The 26,363-nt window shown below is 34.2% G+C and overlaps 1 protein-coding gene and 1 pseudogene across 2 annotated transcripts; one reads left to right on the forward strand and one right to left on the reverse strand.

Moving 5' to 3' along the window:
* The window catches only part of LOC141390741 (aquaporin-like), a 434,687-nt pseudogene that overhangs the window by 153,164 nt on the left and 255,160 nt on the right, over nt 1-26,363 (reverse strand).
* On the forward strand, nt 2,362-4,142 carry LOC141390739 (galectin-8-like). Of its 2 annotated transcripts, none has more exons than XM_073963686.1 (3): nt 2,362-2,941; nt 3,035-3,634; nt 3,694-4,142. In XM_073963686.1, the coding sequence occupies exons 1-3, from the start codon at nt 2,850-2,852 to the stop codon at nt 3,983-3,985; spliced, it is 984 nt and encodes a 327-aa protein (XP_073819787.1). In that variant the 5' UTR covers nt 2,362-2,849; the 3' UTR covers nt 3,986-4,142. The 2 variants fall into 2 exon arrangements, with proteins under 2 accessions (XP_073819787.1, XP_073819788.1); XM_073963687.1 differs by having other exon boundaries at nt 2,597-2,868.

A 26,363-nucleotide genomic window follows, 5' to 3' on the forward strand; every position in this document is an offset into this window, starting at 1 on the left:
GCGTAATTTTAAATAAGGTAAGAGTATATCACAAAGGAGAAGCTTGCAATTTCAGATGGTTAAATGGACCAAAACTTTTGTGTGAAAATTGTGAAAATTTTTAATATACAGCTTATATCTTAATTCCTGGAAGTGACATTCCGGACAAGTCAGATATACTTGAAAGCGGAACGCTTGACCCTTCAATTGATGCCAATTATGTTGGTGTGCATGATCAGATAATAGAGTTACAGCCTAATATATTCCGTTATTTGTTTGTAGTGTAATAATAAACTCGCTAGAAGTCGCAATTATACATCAATAGTCACGAAATTTTGCACCGGGTAAGAGTATAGGTCGAAAAAGATGCCTACAATTTTGAATGATGATCTGATATTCTTTAGCGGGTAAAATGGACCATTACTTTTGTATGAAAAATATAAAAATTTTATTTTTTGTCGATATTTTAATTCCTTGAGGACATATATATTTCGCAAAGTAGCCTACATATGGGAAAAAACTACTGAACTTTCCTCTGATGTAAATTGCAATAAAGTGTTTTCTAGATAACGGGCCTACTGCCTAATATATAATGGGTTCTGTGTAGAGAACCACATTTTTATTCCATGCTACATATTGTCTCTCCAAAATATTATGTAACACCAAGAAATATTCGTCCTAGACCCCTTATTTGGTATGCCAAAATTCATATCTCGACGAGATAAAGCGATTTAGCGATGTGTGTCCGTCCATTAAAAATTGTAAACAAGCTTAAGGCCTCAATTATGGACCGATTGTAACGAATTTTTAAGGAGGTTGGGTTCGGGCCAGAATAGAAATGATTAGTTTTTGCTGATGATCGTGAAATGTTCAGGGAATGAAATGGACCAAAAACAAAATTTTAACCAATTTTGTGTCGGCTCTGTAGGTCAAAATAATAACCCGCAAAATTTTAAACAAAGTTTAAGTTTATGATGAAGAAGAAGCGTACAAACCAACGTGAAGATCAGATAATACTTAGCGGGTTAAATGGACTGAAACTTTTGTGTGAAATTGGTAAAAATTTCAATAAGGTAGCGGTTAAACAACGGAAGTAGTAGTACTACATAAGTGGGTTTCATTACATTTTAGTTTGTGTGAACTAAATTTTCCTTTCCTGCTACAAAAATGTCTTTGTCATGCTAAATAACTTTTTGGTTTTGGTCATAAGTATTATACATTACATCTCTGATATTTGATAATTAAATTTTCACAATCATTGAAAAGAAGTTCCGTGGAGAGCGATTGTCCAGGGGTAGTGGTATAGGGTATCCCATGGTCGGCTTCGTCCGACTATAGACTTTTCTTACTTGTTTTGTTTTGTTCAATATTTATTTTGAAAATTGTGAGAAATTCTGTTATAGTTTTTTTGTGGGGGTTGTCAGACATAAAGCACTATAACTTAGCCATTTGTTAACCGATTTAAAAATAATAACTTGTTCGAAAGATATTATTCACCCCTTTAAAAGGAAGAAGGATCAATAGAAATCCCTTGTGAAAAAAAGAAGATATGCCCGTTTAAATTTGAAAATGTTAGAAACCCAGATTTTCACTACTTTTACCGTTATAAAAAAATAAAACGAAGTGACCCAAACGAACTAAAAGCATTGTCGTTGTCCATGGCTCCCAACACGATAGAATTTTGCTTCAGAACGCTTGAATATTTTTCTGGTCAACTTTTGTAGAAAAGTGTCATTTATCGACATTTTCCGAAAGTTTTGCACCTTCTCAAGACCAAAACTGTCTGAAAAAGCGTTCCAATGCTTTTGCGATGTATTAGAGAGTTCTTAATTACTGTCTTGGCTACAATTTTTGTCCTTGCGTTGGCTCGAAAATCTCAATGGTTTGGCTGTTATATGCGAAGATGTCAAAAAAACGTAGATAAAAAACTTAAAGTCAAAATCGGGAGGCTGGATTTTCATCGTAGACATATGCTCCAGTAGACTTTTTTGCTCAGTTCAATCCCAGGAATCAGAATCACGAAGGGCCCATTAAGGTTTTCAAATCGTCCCGGCCTAATATACATATCTACCATTCATGACGTTGAAGCTATTTTGATAATCGACATTGCACCATATGTAATAAACAAGAAAAAAAAAATAATTCAATTCGGCAAAATAACTCATAAACATGTTCACAATTCCTCTGTTAGCACAAGGGAATTCCCAATAAATGCCGGCAAAAATAAACATAAACCACATAAAGAGATATTTGTTTTGTTGTGGGGGATTTTTCTTGGCGGGCATTGGCGTAGTTGAAGTGATATTGCACAACTGGCAGTCAAAGTTGGCTGACACAAACTTTTAATAAATATTAACAGCTTTCTTGTCAGAGATAAAGTTTAGCGGTTACTTTATTTTTGTTTCTTACTTATCGAAAATGTTCGACAAAAAAAAAATTCATAACTTCGGTAATTACTTCCACTCACTACTAGAGGAGACCACAATTTGTAGAGGAAAAGTCTGTGAGGTTGACAAAATGTGTATGCATTCATAGCAGCCACGATCAGCATCGAACGGAAAAGTATAAATCAAACCACACGTCTTCTTCTCTCTTTATTTTCATCAACTGTGGTTTAGCAAACGGACAACTCTGATTTATAGTAATGCATATCTATGCCATTGTACGATACTTCTTCCGTACATTAGCTTGTCAACCAAGTAGCCACAAACGATAAAAGATTCGGTTTTTTGTTACTATTTGAGTCAAAGATGTTGAGTGATTCTTTTTAAAATAGTGCTTCAATTTTAGAAATAATTTCAGTTAAAGAAAGTGATTCTAATGGCTTGGTTGTGAAGAAAAAAAAGAGAAGAAGATAATACACATGTACAATGTCGGCGATATTCCAAGGTAAACTGGCAGACAATTTGAAATTTGGGCACATTTTGGAGATTGGAGCTGAGGTGGAAGAAGATGGGTCATGGTAAAAAAAAATAAAAAAAAAAAAAATAATAAATAAATATATATTAATAAAATATAATATTAAATTAATTTAAAAAAAATCAACTTCCTATAGGTTCAGCATATCTTTGGCCACGGGACGTTTCCAAGAACGTGACATAATTGACATTGGATTACACATGGTCGTCAATACCCAGTACGATGCGATTATTGTTAAACAACAAGTTAATGAAAATTGGCTAGAGGTGGCTACAAAAGAATACGAGACCGAGGAACTTATGAAGAGATTTAAAATCAATCTGATAATGGCGGAAGACAAGTTCCACATAAGCATTAATGGCAAACCGTTGATGTTTGTAAAATATCAAGTACCGCTTGAGGAATTGAACACTTTGAAAATAATGGGTAATTTGTCACAGATTTATCAAATAGATCATCGTAAATATTTTCCACGAGCTTGGCCACCGGTACAGCTAACACAACAGCGTGTACATTTTAGTCACGATATGCCTGTAGCCTTTAAACCGGGTCATGTTATGGTTATTATGATCAAACTGAGAGGTGATTCTAAGGGTCGGTTTATGTTGCATTTTCTCAATGCCCATAATATTAAGCGGCAAGAAGTTCACATTAGCATGCGATTTGATACGAAGTATGTTATAAGGACTTCGAAATTGCCAACAACCAATATAAATGATAATCCTGAAAAAATGGTGTAAGAACATGGATTTCATGATTGAATTAAATTCTTAAGAATTTTCTTTTGTTTTGCAGATTTGGAGCTGAGGAGAAAGAGAAAGATGGTCGGTTTCCTTTTGAGAATTTTTCAACACCATTTAAAATTGCAGTGGGTTTTACCGACACCCATTTACGTGTGGCTAAAGATGGTAAATTTCTCTTCGACTATGCCTTGCGCACACCAAACGTATTATCGAATATCTCTGGCGTTAAGATTATTGGCATTGATGGTGTTACGGTGCGGGTTAGTTCCATTGATCATTTCTTTTTGAAGAATCCCTCGTGTAAGGGATTTCAAAAGTTATCGTATAAGAAGTTTTCAAAATAATAATATTAAAATATTAATATTAAAAAATATAAATTTAAACTACCACATTGCGAGATAAAAATGTTCACTAAGTGAGATGGCTAAGTTGAGTGGAAATTCTGAACTGACCTTTTAATAAAAAGGTAAAAAAAAATAGCTAAGCTCGGGAGGGCCGAACTTTTTATATCCTCCACCATAAAATATTCTAAAATAAAATGCAATAATTCCTTTCTTGTCCACAAGTTTTATTATAGAAGTTTTTCGACCACACACGGAGGAAAAAAAGGCCTCTCGAACAAAACGGTGCTCTTGAAACAATTTTAAATGGAAGGTGCTTACACCTTGGAAGTTTTTGCGGATTCTGAAACTACAATGTTCATAGATGAGAAAAATCAAAATAAAAAAAAAAAATCGCCGGTGCGCTTTTTAAATATACGCGATTCAAGTTGACATTTTTAGGTGTTGTTTAGGTTTTCACGATTTTGCTTAGAAACCGAAAGTGAGACTCAAGAAAATGTTGTAGCTATGAAAATTCTCTACATGATTGACCTTTACGGTATTTTCGTAGGTTTTACCATTATTGAGATATTGAAGTTCAAATTGGAACAATGCACTGACTGTATCGCCCCCTTATAAAACAATGTCATATAAGGTGCGCCTTAACTAACTTTTAATGAAAACCGCTTACACAGGGGAAGTTCTTGTGAATTCTGAAACAGCAATGTTCATAGATGAGAAAAATCCAAAAACAAGAAAATAATCGCTGTAGGGATTTTTAAAAAAATCGCGGTCAAAATTCACATTTTTAGGTGTTTTTTTAGGTTTTCACGATTTTGCATGGAAACCGCAAGTCCAATCGAAATGGAGCTAAAGAAAAAGTTGTAGCTATGAAAATTCTCTAGAGGATTGACGTTTATGATTTGTTCCGAGCCTGTACAATTTTTGAGATAAAGAAGCTCAGTTTACATTTTTAGGTTTTTTTGTTAAGGTTTCGCGATTTTGCTTGAATACGGTAAGTCATATCGATATGGGACCTGAGAAAATATTAAAGCTGTGAAAATTCTCTACAAGACTTGCTTAAGTAACTTATCCTAAGTTGTAACATTTTTTTAGATATATAACTTTAAGTTGGGAATTTGCAGTCATGACATTGTTTTAAAAGGGGGCGATACTGAATTGAATTTGAATTGTCCCAAATTGAACTTATATATCTCAAAAACAGTAAAAGCGACGAGAATACCATAAAAGTCAATCTTACAGAGAATTTTCATAGCTACAACATTTTCTTCAGTCCTATTTTGATAGGACTTGCGGTTTCTAAGCAAAATCGTGAAAACCTAAACAACCCCTAAAAATGTCAACTTAAATCGCGATTTATTTAAAAAGCGCTCCGACGATTTTTTTTTGTTTTTTGATTTTTTCTCATCTATAAACATTGTAGTTTCAGAATACGCAAAACTTCCGAGGTGTAAGCACCTTCCATTTAAAATTGTTTCAAGAGCACCGTGACAAATGTCCCAAACATATTTTGCAGCAAACATATATTTGTTTGCAATCAGTCCCAAAAATAACATATGTTTGCGTCCTGCAAACAAATTATATGTGTGGGTGCAAACAAGTTATATGTTTGGGTGCAAACGAATATTTGTTTGGATCCAAACCTATTTTTATACCCTCAGCATTTATGCTAACGAGGGTATATCAGGAAAAATGTCTAAAATTGTCTTTTCCATTTCAAAAAAATCAAAAAAAAATTTTGATACTACATCAATGATTTTTGGTACATAGATTAAGAAAAAAATCAGCATTCCAAATCTGTTTTCGTTACTAACTTTGATCGTTGCGCGCAAAAGATATGACCGTTTTAATTATGATAATTAGAAAAAATTCTAAAAAAATCGCGTCTTAATATAGTTAGCTGTTATATCCTATTATCGTTAACTGAATTCGTACCCTTTGCGATGATGCAAAAAATGATCGCAAAGTCTCAATGGATTCGCGAAAAATCAAATTTGTTAAATAATTTAACGTATTTACAAACATATTTTTGAAACAATAGCGCTCATACTTACGAAAAATATATAAAAAATTATAACAGCATCCAGACATTTTGAGGAATAAAATCAAACCTAAGTTGTGAAGATTGGAGCTATAGTATTCATGTTATTTGCAAAAATACGAAGAAAATATTATGAAAAAATTAAAATCATATTATTCTAATTTTATTTTTTTATGGTTTTATAGGAAAAGTTGGAGAAAAAATGTTTGAGTTCTTCGGCATTTTCGTCAAAATTTCACGCAATAATGATGATATTCCGTTGTGACAAATTTTTCACTTATAGTTTTCCTATTGGCGAATATTTTTAGAACATTATATTAAATCACAAGGAATTCCAATTGTGGCATAACGTTAAAATAATGTTATATTGAATATTACAACATTTGAGACGCATATAAACCGCGTAATTGTGAAAATGACATGATGCGCATCCGATTTTCCAACACAGCTAATCAATCCCTTTTATTTGATGTACAGTTTGTCAAATTCTATTTGGCGGCCACCATGTAGCATCTGCTGCATTTAAGGGTGCAAAATACAGTAAAATGGTCATAATTTCCGCGAAGTTCATTTACATTTTATGCGCATCCGATTTCAATAATCACCATTAAAAAATACATCCTTCTATGACGTTTCAATGCGATCCATCAAGAACCGTGGATGTAGCATCGCACTTAATTTTTAGAAAAAATCTATTATATCTCTGGATTAGCGATAGTTTTTAAATATCTGTTTTCGCGCAGTTTAAACACGCGTATCGATCTATTTATTTAAGTAGAACTGACACATCCAAAACGCGTTTTAATATGCGATATTTTCAAAATAATTTTTTGCAAATTTTCGAAATTTGAGGGGTATCATATCCGCCGATGTAGTGGGTGGATTTTTACGCGTCGTGGCTTGTTAGATTCAGAACGTAAAAAAACTAAATTTACGCGGGTTTCCACGGAAATCGAATGATGTTTGTAAATTTTAAACCAAAAAAATAGGTTTTTGAGAAAAATTTACGCACAAAAATTTCGTGTTTAGGTGCAGATTACTGTGATCCTGTGAGGGCTACACCCTCATGTTATACATAAAAAAATGTGAAATCACGAGTACTACAATATAATAATAGACTTTTAGGGAAATCCAGCTGCGCATCCCGATTAGAGCAAAAATTCAAAAAACCCCATTTTCAGGTTTCAAAATGTCAGCATCCGTTTGAGGTAGATACAGTGGATATATTAAAAAATCATACATTAGAAACTTCAACTCTGAAGTGTGCTCTTTAACTTCTCCTTTGAGCATTAAGGTCTACATTGTGTTGTAAAACCACTAATTGGAAAATAACATAATGAAACTCATTTATTTCAACGATTTTTTCCGATTTTTTTACATTAGTACGACCACAGCTTCCGCTCAAATTATTATTTTAAGAAACCCCTCGGTGAATCGGGCTAAAACAGTTTATTTTGCCGAAATGCAGTCAAAAGTTATGGTATAGTAAAACTGATCGCGAGTTACAATACCCCATACCTCAGTTTCAACATAAGTTAATTTTCTACAAAAAGCTTGATATACACTTTCATACGGGCAAAATGTGTCTCATCGAAATAATGGTTTTAGACCCCAAGTATGTTTGGACGAAATGTGTTTCAGACAATTTGGAGTCGATTGAGCAATGTCCGTCCGTCTGTCTGTCTGTCTGTCTGGCTGGAGCGCACGATAACTCTCGAACGGATCAATCGATTCGATCCAAATTTTGGCTTTCGTAATAATTTGTCCAAACTTAGTTTAAGTTCCAAGATGGGTTATATCGGTCCACTCCTTCCGCTACCTCCCCCACTTGTACCGTCGTATAAGTTTCATTAGGGGCAAGTCCACACTTCCTGAGAAAAAAGCCCCAAAGTTGCAAAAAAAACCCTATGACACCGTGTGAGGTGGTTGGAGCGCAAGATAACTCTCGAATTGATCTGCCGATTCGGTCCAAAATTTGGCCTTAGTAATATTTTGTCCAAACATAGTTTAAGTTCGAAGATAAGCCATATCGGTCCACTCCTTCAGGTACCTCCCCCACAAAAGTTCAAAAATGGTCGGAAAATTGTTCGTACGGTAACTCTTGAAGGGAGTGGCCGAATTGGTCCATACTTTACACATCCTAATATATCTACCAGAAATAGATCAGGTTCAAATATGGTCTATATTTGTCCACTCCATCCGGTACCTCCCACACAAAATTTCGGATAAGTTCACTTTAAGACCTGCAATCGAATCACATTGATTTTTGTTGAAGCAACTTGCATTCGCTGCCTCAATTACGGTGGTAAAATTTTTTTCAGGGGCAAGTCTATACTTCTTGAGCAAACAGCCCGAAGGGTGTAAAAACCCCATATGGCACCATATGTAGTTGCTGGAGATCCACTTTCATAATGGTCAATGTCGATCCATTCCTTTAAGTATCTCCTCCGCAAAACTTTTGATCTTTAATTCTAATCAACATTTTTGTCGGTTGAAACATCCACAATTTTTAAAACCCCCTAAATACATAAGTTTTTTGGGAAAACATTGTTTCAATATACACAGGCTGAGGGTATATCTCTGTCAGCAAAGCTAACTGATACTTTTTTACTTGTTAACATATATTTTTCTGCGTGAAGATACCCCAACTGCCTAAATTCGGTCAGAAAATGTATCTAACATGTTTTCAATCGGGCGGCACTTTTATATGGAGGCTATATCAAAAATTTAGCAAAACCCTTCAAAATACTTAAACTCGGGAGGTATCTTCATAAATGGAGCCTGTACAAAAACATGGACCTATGTTGATCATTTTCTTTACTGCAGGGAACCTCAAAAGTCAAATTACGGGTGGTTCAGTTTAAAAATGTGCTAAAACCCTCAAAATACCGAAAATCTGGAGCTATAACTCTATGGGGCTTTATCAAAGCATGGTCTATGTTGACAATCTTTTAGCGAGCCTCACATGTGAAATTATAGATTGTTTGGTCAACAAAAGTAACCAAAATTCTTAAAATGCCCAAAATAGGGTGATGCCGTTGTAGGGGGGCGGGGGGGTCTTTAGAAAAGCATACCCCTATGTTGACAATTTTATGGGGAGAAGTTTTAAGACCAATTTGAATTTACAGGTAGTTTATAAACACTACGAACCTAAATTGTCAAATTACAGCTAGTTCGGACAAAAAAAAAAAATCCTCAAAATATGCAAAATCGGGAGGTACCGTTATAAGGGAACTATACCAAAATAGAGACCTATGTTGACAATTTGTGGTGGAGAAGTTTCGTGACTAAAGGGAATCTCAGATGTTAAATTACAGGAAGATCGGTCAACAAATTGAGCTAAAGTTCTAAAAAGACCAAAAATCGGGAGGTGCCATTCATTATATGGGGGTTTTACCAAAACATGGTGCTATGTTCACAATTTTTGGGAGAAAAGTTTTACGACAATTGGGAACCTCAAGTAATAAATTACAGGTAGTTCAATTAAAAAAATGTAACTAAATCCTCAAAATACCTAAAATCCCGGAGGTACCATTATATGGGGCCAACCCATGGACCCACGTTGAAAAATTTGGGGGGAGACCACATGGAACCTGAAATGTAAAACTGCAGCTATTTTGGACACAAATGTAGCAAAAATCCTCAAAATACCTAAAATCGGCAGCTACCGTTATGTAGGGGTTACACCAAAACATGGACGTCTGTTGACAATTTTTGTTAGAGAAGTTTTGTATCCATCCACTGGGAATTCAAATGTCAAATTACGGGTTGTTCGGTCAAAAATTTAGCAGAAATTCTCAAAATACGTAAAATCGGGAGGTACCTTTATATTGGGTCTATACCAAAACATGGACCTATGTTCACAATTTTTGATGGAGAAATCTTGTGACCACTGGGAATCTCAAATGTCCAATTACAGCTTGTTCGGACAAGAGATACAGCTAAAATCCTCAAAATACCTAAAATCCGGAGGTACCGTTATATGGGGGCTATACCAACACATGGACCTACTTAGATAATGTTAGGCGGAGAAATTCTGTGACCACCAAGAACCTCAAATGACAGCTAGTTCTGTTGGAAATTTTGCTAAACTTCTCAAAATAGCTAAAGGTGGGAGGTACCGTTATAACCCAGCAAAAAAAGTCCTCCCAAAATCATAGATTTCGTAAGGGGTAGTTTGCACTACAAACTTTCCATCATTATATAGTCGCTAATATTTACAATATCGCGGATTTTCTTTACGCCATTTATATTGTGCGTCCAAACCCCCTTTCTTCCCCATTATTTTTACAAGGGCATGTCGCACTCAGTTTGTAGTTATTTTATGACCACTAAAATAACTAGTTATTCTGTGGCCACTAGAAGTTGAAAAGTAAGGTGAAAAATTCTATTTTTAGACAGTTGATGTGGAGGAATTTGTTTTTAATTTCATCACACATCTTACTTTTATTTTACTTTATTTTATTTCGCTGTCTGCCCGAATTGAACCCACGAACCCTCTGATTTCTAGCCAAAGACACTACACACTATCCCACGCACACGAATATTAAAGGTTGCTTAAGAACTTAAATGTGCAGTGCACATGTGCACCACGAACTGTTATTTTTTAATTAAAAAAAAACTCGCGTACCGACGGTGAGCGTTGAACGACCAACCCTAGGATTTATAGTCGGACACACACTCACTGTGCCACCGTCGTCATTACTTAGTGAGGAGTAAAGTAAGTAGGTTTACCTTGTAAATTTTTTAAGAAGTAACACGTTACTTTTCAGAGTACTTGTAATGCGAAAAGAAGCTAGTTTACATTACTTTGTAAAGGGTTACGTAATGACTACCGGATCCAAATTTTTGCTGGGAAGGAAACTATATCAGAACATGGACCTATGCTCACAATTTGTGGTGGAGAAGTTTCGTAACTGTCAAATTACGGGTAGTTCGGTCAAAAAAGGTAGCAAAAATCTTCAAAATTACTAAAATCGGGAGGTACCGTTATATGGGAGCTATACCAAAACATGGACCTACATATGTTCAGAATTTATGGTGGAGAAGTATTGTGACCACTGGAAATTTCAAATGTCAAATTACAGGTAGTTCGGTACAAACATGTACCGATTAATTACTGCTAATTCTCAGCTAAAATCCTCCGTTTTATTAGGGTTATACCAAAACCTTGACCGATACAGTCCATATTCGAACTTCACCTGTCCATGGACAAATACAATCGCTCGCAAAAATATAGCTTCCTAACTCAATAATTGCGGACGCTAGAGAGATTACAACAGACGGACGTGGCTAAATCGACTCAGCATTTTACCCTGATCATAAATATATATTAGAGTTATGACTTTTCGACATTTTTTCTCAAAAATTATCACTAATTAATCACTAGAATAACGTTTATTTCAATGAAATATAAAAAAAATCACCCACAAATCGAGTTTAAAAAATAGTTTATCCCTTAAGATAGTTAACGAAGTCAACTTAAATATTGGAACAAAAATAAAAATTCAAAACTAAAAATAAACAACGCTTTTTCACATACCTTCAGCCGAAATATACATCAAATAAAAAAATATTTGTTTGAAAAAATATATGAAACTAAAAACAAGTAAGAAAAGTGTTAAGTTCGGTCGGGCCGAACTTTTTATACCCTCCACCACAAATTTCAGCCATTTCGGTGGATTAATGTGGCCACAACCTTCAAAATACCGAAATTCGGAAGGTACCGTTCTATGGGGGCTATATGATGGCGTGGACCTATACCTACAAATTTCTGGGGGAAAGTTTTATACGCCTAAAGAAAACTAAATACCAAATTTCAGCCATATCGGTGTGATAATGAGGCTAAAACGTTCAAAATATCGAAAATCGGGAGATATTGTATTATGGGGGCTATATCAACACGTGGACCTATATAAACATTTTATGGTAGAAATGTTTCTTAGCCTCTGGAAACACAAAATACAAAGTTACAACCGATTCTTTGGTCAAATGGGTCTAATACATTCAAAATATATTAAAATGACGCATACTTTATAAGGGGTCTTATGTGGGGGCTATACCAAAACGTGGACCTATATAACCAAACTTTGGTAGGAATGTTTTCTGGCCTCTGAAGACACAAAATACCAAATTACAACCAATTCTGTGGTCAAATGGGTCTAATACATTCAAAATATATTAAAATGACGCGTACTTTGTATGGGGCCTTATATGGGGGCTATACCAAAACGTGGACCTATATAACCCAACTTTGGTAGGAATATTTTTTGGCCTCTGGAGACACAAAGTACCAAATTACAACCAATTCGGTGGTAAAATGGGCCAAATATCTTAAAAATTCCTTAAAACGACGACGCGTCACACGTCATTTTGTATGGGGGCTATACGAAAGCGTGGACCTACATAGCCCGCTCTCAATACCAAAAGTCCTAAATAAATATAACATATTTTCCCAAAATTTCATCAACCTACGTCAATCCGTTCGGACGCTAGAGTGATTTCCACAGACGGACAGACGGACGGACATGGCTATATCGATGTAGAATTCCACGCTGATCAAGAATATATATACTTTGTGGGGTCTACAATGATTATTTCGAGTAGTTACAAACGTAGTGACAAACTTAATATACCCCCATCCTATGGTAGAGGGTATAAAAAAACAAGTAAGAAAAGTCTATAGTCGGACGGAGCCGACCATGAGATACCCTATACCACTATCCCTGGACAATCGCTCTCCACGGAACTTCTTTTCAATGATTGTGAAAATTTAATTATCAAATATCAGAGATGTAATGTATAATACTTATGACCAAAACCAAAAAGTTATCTAGCATGACAAAGACATTTTTGTAGCAGGAAAGGAAAATTTAGTTCACACAAACTAAAATGTAATGAAACCCACTTATGTTGTACTACTACTTCCGTTGTTTAACCGCTACGTTATTGAAATTTTTACCAATTTCACACAAAAGTTTCAGTCCATTTAACCCGCTAAGTATTATCTGATCTTCACGTTGGTTTGTACGCTTCTTCTTCATTATAAACTCAAACTTTGTTTAAAATTTTGCGGGTTATTATTTTGACCTACAGAGCCGCTACAAAATTGGTTAAAATTTTGTTTTTGGTTCATTTCATCCCCTGAACATTTCAAAAAACTAATCAAAAACTAATTATTTCTATTCTGGCCCGAACCCAACTTCCTTAAAACATTCGTTACAATCGGTCCATAATTGCGGCCTTAAGCTTGTTTACAATTTTTAATGTACGGGCACACATCGCTAAATCGCTTTATCTCGTCGAGATATGAATTTTGGAATACCAAATAAGGGGTCTAGGACGAATATTTCGTAGTGTTACATAAACTTTTGGAGAGACAATATGTAGCAATGGATAAAAATGTGGTTCTCTACACAGAACCCATTATATACTAGACCGTAGGCCCGTTATCTAGCAAAACCTTTATTGCAATTTACATCAGAGGAAAGGCCAGTAGTTTTCCCATATGTAGGCTACTTTGCGAAATATATATGTCCTCAAGGAATTAAAATATCGACCAAAAATTAAATTTTTATATTTTTCATACAAAAGTAATGGTCCATTTTACCCGCTAAAGAATATCAGATCATCATTCAAAATTGTAGGCATCTTTTTCGACCTATACTCTTACCCGGTGCAAAATTTCGTGACTATTGATGTATAATTGCGACTTCTAGCGAGTTAATTATTACACTACAAACAAATAACGGAATATATTAGGCTGTAACTATGTTATCTGATCATGCACACCAACATAATTGGCATCAATTGAAGTGCCAAGCGTTCCACTTTCAAGTATATCTCACTTGTCAGGAATGTCACTTCCAGGAATTAAGATATAAGCTTTATATTAAAAATTTTCACAATTTTCACACAAAAGTTTTGGTCCATTTAACCCTCTAAATATTATCCGATCGCCATCTCAAATTGCAAGCTTCTCCTTTGTGATATACTCTTACCTTATTTAAAATTACGCGTTGATCGGACTATTATTGAGACCTACAGAGCCGCTAGAAAATTGGATAAATATTATGTTTTTGGTCCATTTCACCCGCTAAATTTTTCACGATCATCACCAAAAAGAATAGGGATCTATTCTGATCTGAACCCGATCTCCATACAAAATTTCGTGACGATCGGTCCATAATTGCGGCCTGGAGCGTGTTAACAATTTATAATGGACAGACGGACGGACACACATCTCAAAATCGCTTTATCTCGTCGAGATATGAAGATATAAGAGGGTCTCCGACGAATATTTCGCGGTGTTACATGAATTTTTACCAAAACAAACTTATAATACCCTTTTCCACATTGTGGTATCTATATATATAAAAATGGTGTAAAAATGTTATTCATAAAATGAGAACGGCTAGGCCGATTTCTGTAAAATTTTTTGTCAGTTATTCGTATTTTCGAGGAGAAGGTCTTTACGGAAGAAAATTTTGGAAAATCTCTCTGGAAAAGTCGGAAAATTGGAAAAATCGAAAATTGAGTTTTTGTATGAAATTTAATCCCTAATAGCGAGACGAAGTTCGCCGGGTCCGCTAGTAGGGTATAAAAGACAAAATTTTCTCAAAAATTATTTCCTGTTGCACGAATGAATAAACTTAATGCTTGGTTTACATTCGACGTCGTTTCGTGATTTCGAAGGCGTGATTTCGCGCGGAATAAAGCGAAATTTATCATGATTTCGCATACAAAAATGAAATAATCTCATTTCGCGATTTCAGCGAAATCAACATCGAAATCGCAGTACACATGATATACAACCCTGTTTTTGCCTAAAAAAGTACCAACATTTGCAACACTTTTCACGTATCACAATAAACAAGGTAGATGGTCAATTGCTGCAGGAAAAAAATGTAGTATCAAAATTTTGTAAACAATACATTGCAATGTGAAAAAAAATATAAAATTGCTTTGTTAAGTGCTATTTTTCATTGTGTTCCTGTACTTTTAAATGGTAATGTTAGAAAAAAGAGTGAATTGTCAAAAATACAAATTTCTTAAAAAATGCTGGAACGGAAAAATGATGGAAATTGCAAAATCTCCAGCAAAAATGTCAAAATCAACATATCAGCTATGGTATTTAGATGCCAATGAACCTTCTTCTAGTTTCTACTAGGCCAAATTGTATGGCAAACAACAGGAGAAGAGGGTGTTAATCGGCGCTATTTTTAAAGAGAATTGCAAGTCTTGCTAGGTTTCGGAGTACGGGAATGCATTTTTAGCACTAAACGGGAAAACTACTGTAAGTAGTAATATTTTGCAGGGTTTGAACAAAACTGTTATATATCAAAAATTTTTATTATGATGTCTCAACGATAAAATATAAAAATAAATAAAAAATAAAATTTTTTTATTTTTTCATTTGTTAGTACTATGCAGAATTAATACGATATGGCAAAAACCAAAAATGTTTTACAATCGATGAATCCGAGTTTCACCCTTTCAGAACTCGGGAACTGTTAACATATTCTATATATGTAGTATGACTGAACTTTTTTTTAAATGAAGTGTTTTAGGAGGAATCCCATAATATCGACCATTCAAATTCATTTTCGTGGAAGCTGTGTTGGCAGCAATGTAAAAAAATGGTTAAAAATGGGTTGAAGCCAACAAGTTTTTGTATGTTTCTTTCCGATTTCTGGCGTAACCTTACATTTTATAGACCTGTGCCCAAAGAGAGGGAATGACAGAATACTCCATGGGCATCATGATACTAGTGTATGATTTTCGATATATCCACTGCTTCCATCTAAAATTGATGCTGACATTTTGAAGCCGGAATTTCGGGGTTTTTTTAATTTTTTTAATAATCCGGACGCGCAACAAGATTATATTCAAGACTCATAATAGGATTATAGAACTCGTGATTTTACGTCATTTAGTGTATATCTCATGAGTGTGCTCCTTACAGTATCCTAGTAATTGGAGTATAAAAGTCAAAATTTGATGCGTGAATTTTCTTAAAAAACCTATTTTTTTATTTTTGAACCCGGCGTGAATTTAGTTTTTTTACGCGACGGATCTAATGAGCCTTCCCGCGATCGAATCCATCCACTAAAACCGCGGATATAGATACCCTGGAAATAGGAAAATCAGCAAAAATATATTTTGACAAATCCGCGTACTAAACCGCGATTTTCTTTAACAATTTTTACATAAATGAAATCTTTTATACGCGATTATAATATTTGCGAAAACACGTGTCATAAATTACAGAGATACGCTAGTAATATGGGTATCTTACGCAAAATGTGGAGGCACATCCGCGGTTCTTAAAGAATCTACTTGAAATATATGTATATTGACGTATTTTTGATGGGCGCTAATGAAACCGAATGCGCATCAGAATCGTATGCACATTGCGCGACTTTTACCCACTTTAACGTTTTTTGCATTGTGTGATGCAACTGACGGCACACTTTGGCCACTGAGTGAAGCATCGAAATATGCATAAATATTGAAAGAGTGTGATTCGCTGTATCCAAAAACGGATGCGCATCAACAGATTTTAACCAATTCGCGAATAACACTGTGCAACATTTTTAAGTTGATCTTGTGCAAAGAATCCGAACTGAGGATTTTTTGAAAGTACAGACCCAAACGACAAGAAACCCTAGTTGGAATTTGTTGTGTCAGATCCAGCTCGGATTTTATGGCCCCATCTAAACATGTTTAAATATTGAGTTTTTAAAGAAATTCGGGGCTATGTCTCTGAAACCAATGCGAATCTTCTTCTGACCTCTGAAGCAAGTTTGTAGATAAGGACAAGAATAAAATAGTTAAAGAAATAATGAACTCGTAAAACTACATTCATTGCCTCAAATTTCAAAATATATGCAAAAATTCCACAATTTTTATACATTTCGCACCGTATCACAGTGCGAAATTTGGGAAATTTAGTGGAACTTTAAGGGATTTTCAAAGAAATGAAATTAATTAAACTTTTATTGAATTCGTTAGCTAAGTACTCCACTACTCCACGAAACGACTATAAAATGCACTTAAAGTTGCACTTTTGTTTAATATTTTTTTTTTGTAAGAAATGTATTTTTGATTCATTAAAAAAATGGAGTGGCGCGGACAAATGGTAAGTCAGTATGCCATGATTTATTTTTCTTAATATTTTACAAAATAATTATGACATTTTACACTTAAAAAAAAAAAATGCAAAAAACCCTTATCGCTTTCGTTCAATTTTAGTCGGAAAGAAGTGATTTTTTTAAGTTTTCAAAATTGTAATTTTTTATTTTCCGTGGTCATTTCAAAAGTGAATTACGTACATTCACGTGTTAAGATATATATATAATCTGAAAGATTGGATTCTCCTCTGTTCGCAAAGCTATAAAACTGGTGCGGTATCGCGCGGTCTTTGGAGATATTCAACATTTTCTAAAAAAACTTCGGGAATTCCATTCAGTTGCATTTTCCAAAAGTGGAAGGTAAACGCGACAATGAACGCCATTTTTCATAGTTTTGACCTCTAAATATTGGTGATTTATATATAGTGCAACATTTTTAGACGCTGTTGTGCAAATACCAAAATACGTTAAAAATTGTAATGCAGTGCAGACCTGAACTTGATCTGAAAGACATTATTAACAAAATTAATGGTACAGACCTGCTGAATGGAACAATAAACATTATAGATACAAATGAAAACAAAAAATATTGACATTTTACTCCTTAATAGATGTGTTGGGTTGTGGGGCTTCACCCAGAAGTGGACCTATGTTGACAGCTTTTGTGTAAGGAGGTTTTTATTCGCTAACATCTTAAAATTTACATTTGCATCAAAATCGGCTGCAATTTTTGTCTTTAACCTTTAAAATACCAAATATGAGGGAACCCGGTATGTGTGGCTATTCCAAAACGCGAACCTATATTGAAAATATTTTGTACATAAGTTTTCTATCCGCTGAAAACTCAATATACCAATTTGCATCAAAATCGATTGAAAAATGAATGTAAAACGTAAAAACGGCAGCCACCGTTACATGACCGCTACAGGAAACCGCGGGTCTATGTGGCCCAATTTGAGTCCCACACTGTCCACTTATATAAGAAACATTTGTGCAAAATTCTAGGAATCTACACCTTTTCCTTTAAAAGTTATTAGTAAAGTTCCGCTAAAGTGCTCATATTTTGCACTGTGCGTATCTCCAAAACCGTTAATTTTTATACCTTATACCACAATGTGGAAAAGGGTATTATAAGTTTGTTTTGGTAAAAATTCATGTAACACCGCGAAATATTCGTCGGAGACCCCGATGTGGTATACCAATCTTCATATCTCAAGGAGATAAAGCGATTTTGAGATGTGTGTCCGTCCGTCCGTCCGTCTGTCCATTATAAATTGTAAACACGCTCCAGGCCGCAATTATGGACCGATCGTCACGAAATTTTGTATGGAGATCGGGTTCAGATCAGAATAGATCCCTATTCTTATTGGTGATGATCGTGAAATATTTAGCGGGTGAAATGGACCAAAAACATAATATTTTCCAATTTTCTAGCGGCTCTGTAGGTCTCAATAATAGTCCGATCAACGCGTAATTTTAAATAAAGTAAGAGTATATCACAAAGGAGAAGCTTGCAATTTGAGATGGCGATCGGGTAATATTTAGAGGGTTAAATGGAACAAAACTTTTGTGTGAAAATTGTGAAAATTTTTAATATACAGCTTATATCTTAATTCCTGGAAGTGACATTCTGGACAAGTGAGATATACTTGAAAGTGGAACGCTTGACCTTTCAATTGGTGCCAATTATGTTGGTGTGCATGATCAGATAACAGAGTTACAGCCTAATATATTCCGTTATTTGTTTGTAGTGTAATAATAAACACGCTAGAAGTCGCAATTATACATCAATAGTCACGAAATTTTGCACCGGGTAAGAGTATATGTCGAAAAAAATGCCTACAATTTTGAATGATGATCTGATATTCTTTAGCGGGTGAAATGGACTATTACTTTTGTATGAAAAAAATAAAAAATTTATTTTCGGTCGATATTGTAATTCCTTGAGGACAAAGTAGCCTACATATGGAAAAAAAAACTACTGACCTTTCCTCTGATGTAAATTGCAATAAAGTGTTTGCTAGATAACGGGCCTACTGCCTAATATATAATGGGTTCTGTGTAGAGCACCACATGTTCATCCCATGCTACGTATTGTCTCTCCAAAAGTTTTTGTAACACCACGAAATATTCGTCCTAGACCCCTTATTTGGTATGCCAAAATTCATATCTCGCGATTTAGCGATGTGTGTCCGTCCATTACAAATTTTAAACAAGCTAAAGGCCGCAATTATGTGCCGATTGTAACGAATTTTTTAAGGAGGTTGGGTTCGGGCCAGAATAGAAATGATTAGTTTTTGGTGATGATCGTGAAATGTTCAGGGGATGAAATGGACCAAAACAAAATTTTAACCAATTTTGTAGCGGCTCTGTAGGTCAAAATAATAACCCGCAAAATTTTAAACAAAGTTTGAGTTTATGATGAAGAGGGTTAAATGGACTGAAACTTTTGTGTGAAATTGGTAAAAATTTCAATAACGTAGCGGTTAAACAACGGAAGTAGTAGTACTACATAAGTGGGTTTCATTACATTTTAGTTTGTGTGAACTAAATTTTCCTTTCCTGCTACAAAAATGTCTTTGTCATGCTAGATAACTTTTTGGTTTTGGTCATAAGTATTATACATTACATCTCTGATATTTGATAATTAAATTTTCACATAGGGTATCCCATGGTCGGCTCCGTCCGACTATAGACTTTTCTTACTTGTTTCTGAATATTTTCGTTTGGAAAAATATTCCCTAGAATGTAATAAACAACTCTTCAGAACATGTCATTGTTGTAAAATGCCTCCATGCCGCTGTTTTCAGTACGATGACGATTTAATAAAAATGTCAATAATGTAGTGAAATCCGAAATGCGAGTATAAACTGTTGGTGTAAACTGTGCTTGAGATACGTGTTGTAAAACATATGATGCAAAATACCGCTGAAACAACATGAAGTAAGCATTTTAGAGTTTCAGAATATTCTAAAGAATTGTTGACAACTTTATTTGGAAAATTTTTGCAAAATGTTACTTGGTTCAACTCCCAATAGTTTAGCCGATACTGACCAGGATTTCAGCAATTATGTAAAATTTTCTATATTTTATAGATTTTGATGCCCTAGATGGAGTTTTTCTTATGTGGTTTTTCCAAAGATAGGTTCTACTAGTTTAGGCCTACAATATTGCTAAAGAAAGCAAGGCCAAATTTCAATTCGTTTCTGAGATAATGGCCTGATAGATTTAGCCCGGTTTAGATGAGGCCATAAAATCCGAACTGGATCTGACAGGACAAAACCCTACTAGTGTTTTTGTATTCTAAATATGTACTTTCAAAAAACGCATACTGGAAGTTGTTTGCATTTTCAGTGTTGCATAGTGTAATAGGCCTTTTAATTTTCACATTTTTTGAATGATTGTAATTTCAATATTACTCTTAATTTCCTATTCTTATAAGTAGACAGCGGAATTTTATGCAACCCCTATTTTTGGTCCGATTCATGGCAAATTTTGGGACTGGGCATATTTTCGGCTTCTGATTACATTGCAATCGAAACATATGACATATGCAAAATTATGCAAAATGCATAATTTTTTGCATATGCAAAATTTATGCATTTTACATATTTTCTTATGCAACAAATATTTCAATAATAGGTACAAAAATGTTTGTATGTACAATTTTTCTGTTTAAAATTCTTTTCAGATAAGTCAATAAAATAGAGAAATGTATAACGCACCAATATTTTTGAAAATTTAACATAGCTGAAGCCAAGGTTTTCCCTTTTAGAACACGCGACTTGTGATTGTATATTATATAAATTAAATATTTTTGGATGAAATTAAAATATTGGCCTTAAAAGATAATTTGCATTGAAGCTGTGGCTATATTTACGTTAAAAAATGGGTTGAAGGCAGCATGTATTTTTTTGTTTTATCTCGATTTGTGAGTAAACCACCCTTCTCTCGATTTTCTTGTCAAAGTAAAAGTAGAAGCAAACTAAATAAGGATCATCTCACTAATGTAGTACTTTTCAAAATTTTAACTGCTTCTACCATTAAATGGTGCTGAAATTTTGAAGCCAGATTTACAGTGTTTTTTGAAATTTTCTTCTAACTTCATTCCGCAAACAGGTCTTTCAAAAAATCATATACACTGCCGCTCACTTGAATAGAACCCCCCTGCAAAATTTTATTCAACCTCCATTTTTTTCCGAATTATACAAGATATGAAGTTTTTAACTTTTATTATATTTAGCTTCATGTGTTTGGAGTAAACTTAGTCATTCATTTCCATTCAAATCCAATTTATATAAAAATTATACAAGAAAAACAAAATAAAGTCAAAAATTGGAGTAAAAAATTTGGCTCATTTGAATAAAACCCCCTATTAAAATTTTCGAATACAGAAAGATTGTATTAGAATATCGATGCATATTTACTCTATATTGAAAACGAAGTACTTTCAGTACTATTGAGTAAAAGGATATCCCTCCTGATTAAGGATACACCCGTATATCCTGCTTTGGTAAGGATTCTTTAAATAATCAAATGTAATGCCATACAAAGCTTGCTTTTTTCTGTCAACAAGTTTATTTTTGGAAGCGTACTGTCTCCTAGAGTCGTATATTTAACGCTTAAGTCATTCCCATACAGTTTAGAGAACATTTACCACTGTAGAATATGGTGGCCCCTCCAGGATATCCGCATTTCTATTCACATCTTTAAGGTTTGATGACTCGAAGTGTACAAAAGTTTATAAAATCGTGATGAAATTGACACTCGGGATATCCGAAAATGTTTCTCAATACTGGAAATACCTGTTTAGAACTAATTTGTTAATTGTCGTGCGCATTTAGGGTGAAAGAAATTAACGCCCAAGTCCTTCATAATTATTAAGGACTCTCCTCATTAAGTAAACAATTGCATAACTCTATAACTATTATTTTCATTTCTATTGAATGGAAGACCATCTTCTAAATTGTTTCTGTAGCGATGAATGTGTTTTTATTGTGCTGGAACGCATTACTAATTATCAAGGACTTGGGCGTCAATTTAGTTCACCCTAAATGCGCACGACAGCTTATAAAGGAGTTCTAAAACAGGAATTTCCAGTATTGAGAAACATTTTCGGATATCCCGGGTGGCAATTTCATCACGATTTTATAAACTTTTGTACACTTCGAGTCATCAAAACTTAAAGATTTCAATAGAAATGCGGATATCCTGGAGGGGCCACCATATTCTACAGTGGTAAATGTTCTCTAAACTGTATGGGAATGACTTAAGCGTAAAATATACGACTCTAGGAGACAGTACGCTTCCAAAAATAAAATTGTTGACAGAAAAAAGCAAGCTTTGTATGGCATTACATCTGATTATTTAAAAAATCCTTGCCAATGCAGGATATACGGGTGTATCCTTAATCAGGAAGGATATACTTTTACTGAATATTACTAAAATTACTTCGTTTTTAATATATAGTAAATATGCATCGATATTCTAATACAATCTTTCTGTATTCGCAAGTTTTAAAGGGGGGTTCTATTCAAATGAGCCAAATTTTCAACTCCAATTTTTGACTTTATTTTGTTTTTCTTGTATAATTTTTATATAAATTGGATTTGAATGGAAATGAATGACTAAGTTTACTCCAAACACATGAAGCTAAATATAATAAAAGTTAAAAACTTCATATCTTGTATAATTCGGAAAAAAATGAAGGTTGAATAAAATTTTGCAGGGGGGTTCTATTCAAGTGAGCGGGAGTGTATAGGATTGTAGTACTTGCGATTTTGAGTTATTTGATACGTATATTGTGAATGTAGTCTGCACAGCTTCATAGAAATCTGCATCCAAATGCGGAAATTTTGTGCGAACATTTTTTTAAAAATCATATTTTTCCGGTCTAATATTTGCAATTGTTTCTAGAACACCTCGTACTCCATTGCACATTTTAGTTACTAAAACGCGAGTTACGAGAAATTCCAAAGTAGAAAAATCACCTAAAATTGTTTCTGAAAATATCGCGCATTTTATCGCGTTTTCTGCGGATCGTTCCCACTGCAATGAAAAAAAGTGAAAAGTGCAGCATCTTTGTTTTAGCTGAAACAGAGATAAGAAAACTTCACTGATAAGGAAGCTACATTCATTTTATCCCAAAAATTAGTGTGTGATGCTACATCCACGGTTCTTTATTGATCGCCTTGAAATAGATATATATCGATGAAGATTTTCATGGTGGACACTGAAATCGGATGCGGACAAAAATTGTATGCACTTTGCTCAAATTTGCGATATTTTATAGGATTTTTAATGCTAAGATGAAGCCGATGCTACATCTTAGCGTCAAAATTATATTTCGAAAAATATATACAACTTAATAGATATGGTCTTGCTGTACATGAAAATCACATGCGGACAAAATGATTTCGATAATTACGCGATTTACACGTATTTTAAAATGCATATAAATTAAAATGGGTTATTTGAGCTCTGTTTCCATTTCAGAAGCTTTGAGATATATCCTCATCAATCCAATTACCTTCCCTAATGGGAAAGCTTTAATATGAATGTCAATAAAGCAAAATCCGTCTATTTTATTGGAAGACTAGCAAATGCCCGCTACTTCGTATGCGGAAAGGGAAGAAAATATATATAAACAATATTTAATACGGGAATGGTGAATACTGTAGATTCCGTTGTACTAAGACCTATTTTTATTACCAATATTTTTTTCGATTGTAGTCAGAATTTACAAAAAAAAAAAAAAAATCTGCCGTATCGCATCTCTACACAACTACCATATTTTTTATTTCGAATTTCCAAAACTACATATCATATTGCAAATTTCAGATTTGACTCTTGGTTTTAACCCTTCACTATTACAGCATTCCCTTCCAGAACGAATTTCCAAACACTAAACTTCATCTCACCCCTTCACAACAACAATCACGCACATTTACAATGCAAGGTTCTACCTTTAGCGGTTTCGCCCAGAACCCGAATAGGTCCGTTAAATTTTCGGCATTCAAAATGGTAATAAAAATCCACGTTTTCATATATCCCCATATAACGTACCTCTCAACTTACTGTATTTTAAAAGAAGAACAAATCTATATTGTCTAATTTTCTTTAAATTTCGACCTTGAATACTCAGAGGATATAAAAGTTCAATTTAAAAAATGTCCACTTCAATCTACGTTTATTAGAAGAGATATTTTGAAGATTTAGAGTATTTTGAAGATCTTCTGCTCATTTTCCAACCGAAATTCGGAATTTGTGGCATGAAAGGTTAGAAAAACTTTTCTAATACCGAATTTCAAAATTCCAGTTCTAACCTTTACAAAATCACAAATTGTACAAAATTCTATACCATATAGCAAATACCAAAAGGTACCAAATTTTGTACCATTTAGCACTTTTCGTACACGATTTTCCAAAATGTTCTTTCACATCTCAGCTCTATCCGTTCACCTAAACCCAATTTATAGCCAATGTAGTTCCATCTAGCACTTTTCCATAAGTACGAATTTCTAAAACTACCTCAATCCTACACTCCAACAGTAATCTGTTCACGCAAATACAAATTGTAGCGAATTCCGTACCATTTAGTTTGTGCTTCGTGCACATTAGTACGATTTTCTATAGGTACCTCCATATCTCAATTCTATATTCCAACAGTAATCTTAATTCCAAATTTCAGGATTCCAGCTCTTCAAATCTAAATCCAAATCATACTAAACTCACTACCATTTAGGACTTTTCACCTTTAGTACATCTTTCGTACTCTTCATCAGTGACCCCCCTTCCAAATTTCAGGATTCCGGCCCTATTCGTTAACCCGTATCCAAATTGTACTATATTTAGTACTTTTCGTATACTTTTAATTCGAATTTCTAAAAACCTTTCTTTTTTACTCTCCATCAGTGACCTTCATTCCAAATTTCAGGTTTCCAGCTCTATTCGTTCACCCAAAACCAAATTGTACTAAATTTAGTACCATTTATTACTTTTCGTACACTTCTAGTTCGAATTCCAAAAACCTTTCATTTTTAATCTTCATCAGTGATTCTCATTCCAAATTTCAGGATTCCAGCTCTATCCGTTCAACCAAATTAAAATTGTACTAAATTTAGTACCATTTATTACTTTTCGTACACTTATAGTTCGAATTTCCAAAAACCTTTCTTTGTTACTCTCCACCAGTGACACTAATTTCAAATTTCAGGACTCCAGATCTATCCGTTCACCCAAATCCAAATTGTACTTAATTTAGTACCATTTAGTACTTTTCATACCCTAATAGTCCGAATTTACAAAAACCTTTCATTGTTACTCTTCATCAGTGAACCTCATTCCAAATGTCTGTATTCCAGCTCAATCCGTTCACCCAAATCAAAATTGTACCAAATTTAGTACCATTTAGTACTTTTCCTACCCTTATAGTTCGAATTTCCAAAAAAACCTTTCATTGTTACTCTTCATCAGTGACCCTCATTCCAAATGTTTGTATTCCAGCTCTATCCTTTCACCCAAATCCAAGTTGTACTATATTTAGTACCATTTAGTACTTTTCCTATACTTTTAATTCGAATTTCCAAAAACTTTTCTTTTTTACTCTCCATCAGTGACCTTAATTCCACATTTCAGGATTCCAGCTCTATTCGTTCACCCAAACCCAAATTGTACTAAATTTAGTACCATTTATTACTTTTCGTACACTTATAGTTCGAATTCCAAAAACCTTTCATTTTTACTCTTCATCAGTGATATTCATTCCAAATTTCAGGATTCTAGCCCTATCCGTTCACCCAAATCCAAATTGTACTAAATTTAGTACCATTTAGTACTATACGTGCACTTATAGTTCGAATTTCCAAAAACCTTTCTTTGTTACTCTCCACAAGTTACCCTAATTTCAAATTTCAGGATTCCAGCTCTATCCGTTCACACAAATCCAAATTGTACTAAATTTAGTACCCTTTTGTACTTTTCGTACCCTTGTAGTTCGAATTTCCAAAAACCCTTTGGTACATCTTTCTAACTTTCCATCAGTTACCCTTATTCCAAATTTCAGAATTCTAGCTCTTCCCGTTTGCCTAATACCAAGGGTACCATATTTAGTACCTTTTAGTACTTTTCGTACACTTCTAGGTCGAATTTTCAAAAACCCAGCCTTATCTCACCCCTACACACCAACAGCAACCTACACCCAAAATTT

This window comes from Musca autumnalis, unplaced genomic scaffold, assembly GCF_047663935.1.
Source record: "Musca autumnalis isolate F117 unplaced genomic scaffold, ASM4766393v1 scaffold_1, whole genome shotgun sequence".
Lineage (NCBI taxonomy): Eukaryota > Metazoa > Arthropoda > Insecta > Diptera > Muscidae > Musca > Musca autumnalis.

Bases quoted from the DNA above. Each gene is read 5' to 3' on its own strand.
- LOC141390739 (XM_073963686.1), top strand. From the start codon at position 2,850: ATGTCGGCGATATTCCAAGGTAAACTGGCAGACAATTTGAAATTTGGG. The intron at 2,942-3,034 runs GTAAAAAAAAAT...AACTTCCTATAG, and splicing joins GTGGAAGAAGATGGGTCATG to GTTCAGCATATCTTTGGCCA. The intron at 3,635-3,693 runs GTAAGAACATGG...TTTGTTTTGCAG, and splicing joins GATAATCCTGAAAAAATGGT to ATTTGGAGCTGAGGAGAAAG.